General features: G+C 34.8%; 2 protein-coding genes across 2 annotated transcripts; one reads left to right on the forward strand and one right to left on the reverse strand.

Moving 5' to 3' along the window:
* The first annotated feature begins 1,911 nt into the window (after positions 1 to 1,911).
* Positions 1,912 to 6,797, forward strand: LOC142533593 (calreticulin-3-like). Its single transcript, XM_075640419.1, has 14 exons — positions 1,912 to 2,069; positions 2,439 to 2,546; positions 3,103 to 3,295; positions 3,700 to 3,958; positions 4,210 to 4,266; positions 4,350 to 4,397; positions 5,077 to 5,163; positions 5,260 to 5,317; positions 5,388 to 5,455; positions 5,549 to 5,641; positions 5,743 to 5,799; positions 5,883 to 5,984; positions 6,364 to 6,393; positions 6,491 to 6,797. Exons 1-14 carry the CDS (start codon positions 1,940 to 1,942, stop codon positions 6,500 to 6,502), a joined length of 1,302 nt encoding a protein of 433 aa, XP_075496534.1. The 5' UTR covers positions 1,912 to 1,939; the 3' UTR covers positions 6,503 to 6,797.
* A 48-nt stretch (positions 6,798 to 6,845) lies between these two features.
* Positions 6,846 to 11,400, reverse strand: LOC142533594 (uncharacterized). The gene is made up of 9 exons (XM_075640421.1): positions 11,005 to 11,400; positions 10,370 to 10,432; positions 10,144 to 10,239; positions 9,382 to 9,429; positions 8,301 to 8,372; positions 8,096 to 8,154; positions 7,554 to 7,644; positions 7,270 to 7,434; positions 6,846 to 7,121 (listed from the first exon to the last, which is right to left on the reverse strand). Exons 1-8 carry the CDS (start codon positions 11,305 to 11,307, stop codon positions 7,288 to 7,290), a joined length of 879 nt encoding a protein of 292 aa, XP_075496536.1. The 5' UTR covers positions 11,308 to 11,400; the 3' UTR covers positions 6,846 to 7,121; positions 7,270 to 7,287.
* Between the last annotated feature and the right edge of the window lie 316 nt (positions 11,401 to 11,716).

The following is an 11,716-nucleotide window of genomic DNA, read 5'->3' on the forward strand; positions in this document are numbered from 1 at the left end:
GACTTAAATATATCAACCAAATACTATTCAGGCGTAATTCATCGAGTATGGTATAATGTTTGTTATATATACTCGACTTTAAACCAATCTATACTATAAGGTATACAATTTCATCATATATAATAAGCGTGTATCACCTCAACGATGCTCGTGACAATGCTTACCGTGAGTGTACATGATATTATAACTATATATTGCTGTATTTTTAAATTTTCTAAACTGCCACTTTCAGTAATAAAACCGAGTTATTTTCATTAATGACACCAGAATCTTGATTTTTTGAAATATTTTTCTCTTATTCTTGAAATATTGTCTGCCTTAATTCCAATGATCGACGATTAGGGGTGTCAAAATAAGACATGACCCACCAACCTGATACGGTTCAACCCGAAACAAATTAGGGTTGGGTTTGAGGTTTTTAGGTTCGGGTTAGATCGGGTTGGACCGATATCTGACCCGAAAAAAATGATCGGGTTGGGTTGGGTTCGGGTCAACTCGAAAATTTTATATTTTTTTAAAAACATATATTTAATAAATATTGGATATATTTTTATATATTTTATGCCTGAAAAAATATTTATTATATATTTATATAATAAATTTTCATAATTTATTATTTATTTGGACATTTTTTATTTTTTAAATAATTGTTTATTTGATTTAGTAAATAAACTTTATTTTTTAAGAATTAGATTTTCAAATTTAAAACATATATACGAGAGATATTTTATTATTATGTGTTTAAATTAAAATATTAGTATTATTTTTTAGTTTTTTAATTTAAAAAAAATTATTAAAAAATTCAAAATCAGGTTATACTGGTTTATCGGATTGATTCAGGTTCAGGTTCGGGTTGAGAGTTTTCGGGTTGACTCAAGTTCGGGTTTTGTTCGGGTTGAGCAATGTTTGAATAGTATTGTTGCTTAACCCGACACGAACCGACCCATCCAATCCATCCGAATTGACACTTCTGTCGATGATGACGTAATGTATTAGAAGTATTAATTCGAATTTTGGAATATAATTTGTGATTGACGTGAAATTGACTTCGAAGACTTAAAAAAAGATTTTTGACTCAGTTTCCTCCACAGAAGTGGGAGTCGATGCGGAGACTCCATAGCGGAGGAGTCTTTCCTGCAGCTTCTCCGTTAAATTTGGTTGGGCCCTAATGTTTCCAGATATTACAAGAAAAAGTTAACGTGAATATTATTTATATTTCATTATTTAATAATTAGTATTAATGACTTTGTCTCGATTATTCCACTTTAGAAATAACATTATTTTTGGTTAAAATAAATAAATAAATAACATTATTTAGCATTAAAAAAATGAAAAAGAAGTAACATTATTTTAAAATCCCTGAACATGGAACCATAATTGTGCTACTATGAAGTCTTAAATTCTACAATGTAATATGAATAAATAACTCAAATGATAACTTCAAAATTTCCTTCATCACAATACCATGAAAACTAAATATAACAAAATAGAATATATGTCTCTGGTGAAATCTCACATATTTGTGCAGACGAGCCGTCGACTCGATTCATACATACAGTCAAAAATAATATTTTGAGATACATATGTCGAATTCCCAATGTCACTCTCTTGTTAGACGATCTCACAGATCTTTATTTATGATAGGGGTCACTATACTCGTATTTATAATAATAAATAATATTTTTTATATAAAAAATAATAATTTTAATGGATGATTTAGATATGATATATGTGTCACAAAATTGACTCGTGTGATTATTTCATATTTTTTTAAAATAATTTTACAAACTGAATTCTCATTGGTCCATCCAACGTGACAATGGAAACTTATTGGAGATCTCAAAAGTCATTATTAGTCCAATTACAAGTGGGCTTGACCGTAATTATTAGGCAATACAAGGGTCAAAAAGAAAAATAAATCTCTATAATTAGCTCCGGAATGCTGCCTTACTCATCCACCAAAATGGCGCATAAGCAGCTATTATTGGCAAATTTGGTTACGCTTGGAGCCGTGTTTCTACTCATTAGCTCTTCGTTGGCTGAAATCATATTTGAGGAGCGTTTTGAAGGTATGCTGAGCTTCTTCAATCTTGTTTGCTTTGTTTGGAATCATGCAAAGAATCTTGAGTTTGAACTGAAATCTAGTTAAAGGTTTTTTGAAGTATGTATTACTTGATTTGGAAGTTTCTACAAATATGCTTTTTAGCTTATTTTGGTTCCATCAGTGATGATAAAACTAGTTATTTTGACGAACTGGGTAGTTCTTGCTAGATTCAAGAAACGTGTTATTTGCAGTTGCTTATTGGTTGTCTATTATTTTGATTTGTTATATCAGAATGAAGTTTATTTGGTCCCTTTACTTTAATTTTTTGGGCGGTGTAAGTGGATGTTTTTGAAAATGTTAATGTGCGTGTTTGTGGATTCTTGTGTGGAAAAAGATGGGTGGCAGAGTAGGTGGGTGAAGTCGGATTGGAAGAGGAGTGAAGGAAAAGCTGGTTCTTTTAAGCACACTGCTGGGAAGTGGAACGGTGATCCTGATGATAAAGGTTTGGTTTCCTCTACAGTATGCTTGCTATGCTAGTATTAGTGTATTACACTTCCAAGAAAATATTATGGTTCGACTTTCTGTGACTTTTAATTATCTACTCTCAATGTGCTCGTACATGAAATTGTAGTTGGTAGCTGCCAATGTCACTTGTATTATGACATGTTTTAGAGATTTGACCCTTCATATCACGCTTAGTTCATGGTTTCTTTCATCAACGCAACGAAAAAGACTGAAAAATTCGCACTTCTATGAGAATTGACCTCACTTAAGTTTGTGTGGCTACTGTGCGGTTTGGAGTTTTTTTTTTTTGTTTTGTTTTTGAGACAATCTACCAGCATTTCAACCAGGAAGGTGTGACCAAGAAGAAAATTAGAAATAAGAATGGCAATTGCAAGCATTGGCCGGTATTCTTAAGATTGCTGTTTCATATAGAACTGCATCTTTGTGAAAATCAGTTGTGATTTACTTGATGTTTTGCATTTCCACGTATCTGGAAGTTCTTAAATAGCTTGTTTCGAATTAGATCCATTCGAGATTACTCTGATTCTTTTCAGGTATTCAAACCGCGATTGACGCTAGGCATACTGCCATATCGGCTAAGATACCCGAATTCGACAATAAGAATAGAACCCTGGTTGTTCAATATTCCATTAGATTTGAGCAGGACATAGAATGCGGTGGAGGCTACTTGAAGCTTCTTTCTGGTTATGTTAACCAAAAGAAATTTGGTGGTGACACACCTTACAGGTATACAAAGTTCTCTGTGTCTTGGTTTCTGTAAAGTTGATGGAATGGCTCTGCTTGTTGCTCGACATCGATTCATATGAACCCAAGTGTATCAAAATTTTATCAAGTCTTTTTGATCGTTCCCTTATCGACTTGGTCCTAGATTCATGATTCGTTTGTGCGGCAATAATTTTTTTCCCTGAAATGAAGCCATTTTAGCAGAATTCGTTCGTTAAACTATATATTCACCTGCGCTGTAGTTTTGGTATGGCTGTCAAACTGTTTACACTCGTACTTCAGTTCTTAACTTTGTTTGAATAATAAATCTGCCAAACGGTACTTTCCTATGGAACAAATTCTTCCATGGAACCTTTCCAGGAATTCCTTTGTTGGTCTCAAATTGTTTAATTTTTTTATCTCTGCAGTTTAATGTTTGGACCTGATATCTGTGGCACGCAGACGAAGAAACTTCATGTCATACTTTCCTATCAGGGTCAAAATTACCCCATCAAGAAGGATCTGCAATGTGAAACAGACAAATTAACCCATTTTTACACATTCATTCTTCGACCCGATGCAACATATAGCATCCTGATCGATGGTCGAGAAAGAGACTCTGGAAGCATGTATACGGACTGGGACATCCTACCTCCAAGAAAAATTAAAGAAGTGACGGCTAAAAGGGTATCATCATATTATCCTCCCGGTCTTTTAATCAAACCAAATAATTTATCATGGATTTTAAGTTGCTTTTTATTTGTCCTCAACTCGAAGGCAGTGTATAAAACTCTTCGTGAAGTTAGGCTGAAGATTTTTAATGCATTACAGTTCGAATTTTAAAGTTGTTTTTGAGTTGAGTGCAGAGTTTATTGCAGATGAATGAACAAAATACAATGTAGTTAGATAGTACTTTGATTTCCTGCATACGTCTTTAGCCTGCAGATTGGGATGATAGAGAATATATTGAAGATCCAAATGATGTCAAGCCTGAGGTATTGTGATTTGCGGCATATAGCATGTTTTCAGTTGTATATAATGGTAATGATATCTATTAATATATATGTTAAAATCGCAGGGATATGATTCCATTCCTCGGGAGATACCTGATCCAAAGACAAAGAAGGTAATTAATTATCTGCAAAGATCGCCTTTGGATGTATGAGTTTGAAATATACGGATTTGAAATCCACCATCCACGCCTATAATATATGTTTGATAATAAGAAAAATTCAATAATTTCAAATTTATCTTTCAATCCAATATATTCTTAGGTTAAGAAGCTAGGCATTTCGTAAAATTGAAATTTTCAAAGTACTATGTCGATCCCAGTCTGTCAATTCAAATGCATCCTAATTCTTACAGCTACTTTTGTTTACTTTCGATGAATTGTTTTCTAGAGATACTTCCTAGAAACATAACCAAACAATTATTTTATATTCAATTTTTTTTATTATTATATTATGTTTTTCAGAACTTTACACTAATTACATAACATTAAAAAACCTAAATAACCTAACACATTCTGGTAATGTTAAGTTGTTTTCCCTTCCAAACATAAACATACATGAAACATTGTCACATTCTCCTATTCAACAATGCATTTCGATGATATATTGTTTGAAAATAGCATTAACATAACCCATGGCATTGGTTTCAAGGAACTTGTAGCATGCTTTCAACTTAGTTAATGAAAATGATTGTCATGACTCTTGAGGTGCCTAGCTATCGAATATTGTCGCAAAGTTCTAGCAAATCAGAAAGATAAAATTATGATGTACATGGTTATTTGTTTTCACGAGCAGCCAGCTGACTGGGATGAAGAAGATGATGGAATATGGAAAGCGGCAAAAATTCCAAATCCTGCATACAAGGGACCCTGGAAGCCTAAGGTAACATGCTTTTGGTATTATTGATTTTAATCAAACTATGGCTTTGAATGTTAATGATGGTACTCACACACTAATGACACTTCTTTCATGAGACAGAAAATCAAAAATCCTAATTATAAAGGAAAGTGGAAGATCCCTTGGATTGATAATCCTGGTATGGTGAACTAGTGGTTTCAATTTGAGTGTCGTTCCAAAATTCTCTGAAATATTTTTCTTTTTGTCAGATTTTGAAGATGATCCTGATCTATATGTTCTAAAGCCCATCAAGTATGTTGGGATCGAAGTTTGGCAGGTGAGTCTCAATAGGTCGATCCGTAAAGGTTCAGTAAAATAACATTTTTCATGTTCTTATTTTGATGGCGGTTTCCGTTTACAATATTGTCAGGTGAAGGCAGGATCTGTTTATGACAACATTTTAGTTTGTGATGATCCTGAATATGCAAAGAAAGTAGTTGAGGAAGTATTTTCCAACAGGGAGGTTGGCTTCTGCTCCTATTTCTAACTAAGAAACTTCTTGTGGTCGCAACCCATATAACTTCTTTTTCTCCGCTATTTTATGTCGTTTTTCTGATAATATAGATTGAAAAAGAAGCCTTCGAAGAAGCAGAAAAAGTGAGAAAAGCTAAAGAAGACGAGGTTCTGATCAAGCCCATGGCTTACTTCTTGTGTTTTAAATTGATCAATGGAGACCTTACCTCTCTTTTTGTCATTTTGTGCAGGAAGCTCAAAGAGCGAGAGAGGAAGGTGAAAAAAGGAGAAGAGAAAGAGGTCATGATCGAAGGTATCGTGACAAGGAAAGCTACAAAGACAGATACAGGAAGGTAAGTGTCTCTCTTGCTCAAGCTGTTCGATGTGACATACACCCCGCCCGTCTCCCTTTCTTTGACCTGAGCTGTGTGGATAAAACACATAATCTTCATAAATATTCTCTTTATTAAAATTTTATTAGGTGACGCCGGCTAATCAACAGCTCATATTTTCGCAAACATATGCAAAGTTTTCCTTCTCTTTAACCTTTCATCATCCGGAGCTCCCAGATTCATTTGATAATTCTACACACGCACACACACCGGCATTCTTTTTTAATATAACACGTTCAACATAGATAGTGTAGTTGGTGTCATTTTCCTTCTGGGGTTTCTGTACTCTTCGTTCTTCATATTCATGTGCTAACTTACCATGCCATTTTGGTTTTTGCAGCATCGTCACGATTACATGGACGATTACCATGTGAGTTGAGCCGCCTTGTCCGTTCCACTGGACTTGTTTTGATCTGTACTTCTGCCAGTAAAAATTGGACTGAAGTCTTGCTTTTCATCTTTTGCAGGACGAACTTTGAGATAGGTTTGCGACCAACAAATCACTCCTATGTTGTTCTGCCATTATGTTGCGTTCCAGTGCACTATTTTGAGTCCATGCAATCTAAATGTAGTTTCATGCTTAAGTGGTATCGTTACGCTAGCTGCATGTTCGTGGTTATCTTTGAAGATTGTTTTTTTGGCAATTCAGATTTCATGCTCGATACCATATTCCAAAGTTTTGCTCCATATAGTTTTGATAAATGAGTATGACTTGCCTGATTTGTGAAGATGAAGTGATGAATTAAAATCCAACAGCATCTCATTTTAAATATCCACGATATGATTTTGCGTCCATTCAACCCAAAAAATCAGCAGTAAACATAATTGAGAAAGGTGCACAGGCTCCTCGATTTTGCACATCAAATTGCTATTGAATTCGAAATAATAACTAAATCATCAAATAGGGCATAAGTATTCCAGGGCAGACAGAGTCCCCATCTCGTGTAAACAAGTATAAATTCACTTGCTCTTACAAAATTTCTCATAAAGAAAGGCATCGATACGATTTAACATACGGCTGAGACTGCCAAAAAATTGGTCTGTCCACTTGTGGCAGTCGAGAATGTCGTTATCAAGAGGTTAGATACCTGAAACAACCTGCAATAATTTGAACCAAGGATAGGCTTCTTGTAGTTTTTAGAAAAGCTTCGGCTCACTGTATTGTGCAGGGATAAAGCAAGATGACACCTACGGACGAAAGACTGCTAAGATATCAAGTTCAAAGTAAAATTAATAAAATAGGTACCGCATTTGTATGCATAGGTCATCTTCTTCGCACTGCAGCGGCCTGACCCCGTCCGGCAATCGCCTGCTGTGAGGCAGGTTGCCCATTAGCTTGTTCCTCAGGCAAGTTCATGGCTTGAGTCATGGCATTCATGGCGATGAGCCCAAGAGGGATCAAGTACATCCACTACGAAAATAATGAAAATTAGCATTTAGTGTGTATTTGCACCCACATTAAACACTAACGTGAAGACGAGGGGCAAATTAAAAAGCAACATAAAAAGGAGTGTGCCAATTTGAACTCACGTATTTAGCCCAGAAGGACCTCTCTGGTGGCTTCATTTCTTCACCTTGTCCATCTTCACCAACAGCTGCTGCTTCTGTAAATACCGGAGTCCTGCTTCAAAATATTGAATCCAATTACAACAAAGCCAATGAAGACCATGAACTAGAAATATGCATTTTGGGTTGAAAAAAATTAATGCGGGATGGTTAGGCTTATTTTAGAACTATATCATGTAGAATTTTACTTTAGTCCGAGTCCCTCACAAGATTGTGAAGGTCAACTTAGATTAAGTTTTGAATCTTTCATTTTTAAATATATCAAGTAATTATCAATAATATACACTTATCCCAAAACTCTCTACTTACAAGTTGGAACAATTAGACGAACATGTGGTACTTGCATAAATTAGCTCAGTGGCAAAATTACTTTGGGCACTTGGCACATAATAACTCCCAACAACCACACAGCTCCGAAAATAAACTTGAAATACATATGAGATCATTCAATCAAATAAAATATATATTGCACAAAAATTTAAAAGGACGAGCCACAGAGATATTACCTAGGGGCCATATCACTGCTCTTCAAGACCGTATGAGACTTAAAAAACCACTTTGAAGGCTGATGTGAAATTCGCAAGTACAAAACAACAATAAGTAACATCATTTAGGACAAGTCCCGAGTAACAAGTAGAAACTTGTGAAGAATATAGAAAAAACGGGAAACAAATAGAAGGTAATCAACATTCTCTGTCAGGACAGGCTTACCGATTTCAATAGGCGGGGATATTGGCACGACCCAGGAGAGCCATAATTAACAGCCACTATATTCACACCTTCCTGTCATCCATACCAAATCTCAAAACAATAATATCGCGATACTACTTGGAGAAACAAGGAAAGAATGGTGTACTTAATGATCACATAGCCAATTCTTCACCCAAGAGACCATAAAATGGTTGATTTCATATTTTAATTCCTCGCTCAAGTTATTTGTGAGCACTTCATACAGATCCAATTAACTAAGTCGTTTGGTGACTTGGTCAGCATAAATTGTTTCGGGTAATAATTGATTCTCATTACCTAGAAAATAGACTTGGAATGTCTGGTTACTTGACCAATCATCAGACAAAAGACAAAGCAATGACTTCAAAATTAATGCACCAAGAAAGTAAGTGAACCAAATACTTCATAGGAAATTTCAGAATTGCTTTATTTGTTTGAAATTGATTTATTTGTTTGCACAAGGAATGAACGGTAGTGAAAAAGAAAGAAGACATTGTTAAACATAGAATATAATAATCCAAAATGCATGAACTTCAGAGTTTGTGGGTATGACAAACAAATGGTAACGGACATAACATCCATTACAAAGTTTCCGCTTCTTTCAAAGTCTTTGAAGTACTACATGATGAATAACCTGATTCCTATTGTTTAGACCAATGGAAGGGTGAATCAGAAGTAGAAAAATAGGGAATACAAAGTTACTAGTTAGTTGCAAGGAGGACAAGGGGAGCAGTTCCGGTTATTAATGAAATGGCGATCGAGGTCATAGTGAAGAAAATGGAGTCGTCTTTATTGCGGTAGTCTTTGTTTTTTCTCTCTTTTAAAACTTTGCAACTTTCATATGACCTGGAGCTAACGGCAATAATTTCAATTTCTTCATGATAACATTTCAGGAAAGTGGAGGAAATGTGAATATTGTCAACTCTCAATTGAACAAACCAACATGCATGTCGACAAAAGTTTCAACCAATGAGATTCATGCATATACAAGATAACCTACAATTCGATTACTGTTTACAGCATGTTCCACCACAGAAAATTACATGGTTCAGAAAATTATTACCATGTGTATGACAAAATGCTCATCCAATGTATCCCGAACAAGACATCTCTGCAAGCCAACCGGAAGAGTAAATAGAACAATATCAAGGATACTAATATAGATAAAGGCAACAAAATAGTAATTTCAAACTTAGGATTACGCAATAACAAATCAGGTCAGCATATGTATAATATGTGGATTATTTCATGTTATTGACATGGAACACTAAAATACCAGATAAAATGTAGTGTGTTTGTTGCTGCTGTATCAAAGGTGATTTCATAATGTTTATTTTCTACAAAAGATTCATCCACATAGAATCTGGATGATGTGTTGTATACATGAAAGTAAGAAATCAGTATCATGAATAGATCACCCAGATCAGATCCAAGGCATTAATATGACTTCCACTAGAACTAAGAAAAACTGTTAGTTAATTTTCACTTTTCAAAAACTAAGTGAAATATCTTTTACTAAGAAAAACTGTTAGTTAATTTTCACTTTCAAAAACTAAGTGATATATCTTTTGCATACAAAATAATGATCAAAAGTCACTATAAATGGATGTAACCTTGATCTATATCTCAGAACCTGTCCGCCAACAAAAAGAATAGATACAAGTAGGCATGCCATAACACTTAAATTCCAACCTCAACATGGTGGCCAAAAACTTTGAGCGAAACTTGCCCAATTAAATATCAATCCGAAATTCATACAGCACACTCCAACATGCACGTGTAAAAATCATTCCAGTGGTAAACACAAATTCATTTGCAAACCCACCGCCTTAACAGATGAGAGAACATAGTCTCTTTCAGGAGTGTTCAGCACGCTAGATGGTAATCTTATCCTATAAAAGTCGTCTTCTTCCAAAAGTCTCTGCAATATTATTTCACAAAGTGTCATCACGCCCAGTAAGAAGAAAAAAAATCTCACATTCAAACACTTCAAATTCAGAGGTAACACTCAAATTCGAGTCATAGAAACCGGAATTGCAACGTAGGTTTACTTTGAAATCCACTTTATGTGTCTCAGTGAAGATGTCCCTCGTGAACCGAAGCTTTGTGAGTGTCTGTCACATATAACTTGAAGTTAATGTTCATCCCGAAAAACAATACGAAAACTCTTGACAAGTGTGTTACAAGCAATCTATTTACATATGTTAAAAATATTTGGCACTGCTATTCGTAATCAATTTCTAATAAAACTTTTGAACAATCACAAAAACTATAAAAGGATCAAAGTGGTGCTAATGATTTGCACTAATAGATCAGCATAGTTTGCTCACGATTAAGCTACATCATGCCAAAGGAATAACTTCTTTTGCATCCCAAAAACATATGAATATCAGTGTCATATGGTTCGACACAAAACACTGCACCTGATTCCAGTGCTTGTCCCGGAACTAGCAGAACTTTTTTCCGGCATCCTTTCAATGAGTTCTTTAACAATAATTTATCCCCAAAATCACAATTATTAATCAGATTATTTTCCCGTCAACGTAAACATTTTTCCTTTTTTATTGTTATATATTTTAGCTAAAAACACAATCTTTTCGACCCACGTACATTAATGAACCATTTACTAAATAAAAAAAAGAACACTAATGCACAATGCTATTCAGTAGAAATGCTGGAACAGTACCACGCCACCATGCGACCACGTCTTGATGCGAGCCGAGAAAGTTCCTGCGGGAGAGAACTCGGACTCCCCAAAGGCGTGCTCGAGTGTGAACTGGATTTTGGAGTCCAGATCCGAACTGGAATCCATCGATCGCTTGCGGGTAGAAGGAGGAGTATAAACAGGTCGGGTGGCGCCAATCGGGTCAGGAGATCGGCCGCCCTCGAGCCCAAACTCTTCGTCGTCTAAGAGAAGCTCATCGGATTGGAACCCAGACAACGTCGTAATCGACAGGAAGAGAATCATGGATAGCAAGATTGATTTCATGGCGCTGAAATTGAATCAATCGAGGGTTCGATGATAGACAATGCACTGCTATTAACTCCAATCTCAGAAAAAAATTAATGGTTCAAGGGGCCGGGCTTTGGAACCCTTGTATCTATTATAAAATTTATTTATATTTTGATAATTATTTAATTATAAAAAAATATAATAATATGAAATATATTTATAATATTAATAAAGATTCGTGAGTCTCACATATAAAGATTCGTGAAACCATCTCACAAAATTTTTTAAATATGAAAGTTTAATAGTAGTGTTTCTCACCCCAATTTTGATATTTTTTTTATTGGTATTATAGCTTTTATTGTTTTTATCATTTTATTAATATTATCATAATTTTATATTATTAAATGACAATGACGGTCATTATTATTAGTATTGATAATATTAT

The sequence above is a fragment of the Primulina tabacum genome, chromosome 18, assembly GCF_025594145.1.
Source record: "Primulina tabacum isolate GXHZ01 chromosome 18, ASM2559414v2, whole genome shotgun sequence".
Lineage (NCBI taxonomy): Eukaryota > Viridiplantae > Streptophyta > Magnoliopsida > Lamiales > Gesneriaceae > Primulina > Primulina tabacum.

What these genes read in the sequence shown, in the direction of transcription:
- LOC142533593 (XM_075640419.1), top strand. Translation starts at nt 1,940, where the DNA reads ATGCTGCCTTACTCATCCACCAAAATGGCGCATAAGCAGCTATTATTG. An exon ending in CGGTGATCCTGATGATAAAG is followed by an intron (nt 2,547 to 3,102) that starts GTTTGGTTTCCT and finishes GATTCTTTTCAG; the next exon opens with GTATTCAAACCGCGATTGAC. An exon ending in AAGTATTTTCCAACAGGGAG is followed by an intron (nt 5,642 to 5,742) that starts GTTGGCTTCTGC and finishes CTGATAATATAG; the next exon opens with ATTGAAAAAGAAGCCTTCGA.
- LOC142533594 (XM_075640421.1), bottom strand. Translation starts at nt 11,307, where the DNA reads ATGAAATCAATCTTGCTATCCATGATTCTCTTCCTGTCGATTACGACG. An exon ending in CGTGGTCGCATGGTGGCGTG is followed by an intron (nt 10,433 to 11,004) that starts GTACTGTTCCAG and finishes TATATGTGACAG; the next exon opens with ACACTCACAAAGCTTCGGTT. An exon ending in GGTCCTTCTGGGCTAAATAC is followed by an intron (nt 7,435 to 7,553) that starts GTGAGTTCAAAT and finishes TTATTTTCGTAG; the next exon opens with TGGATGTACTTGATCCCTCT.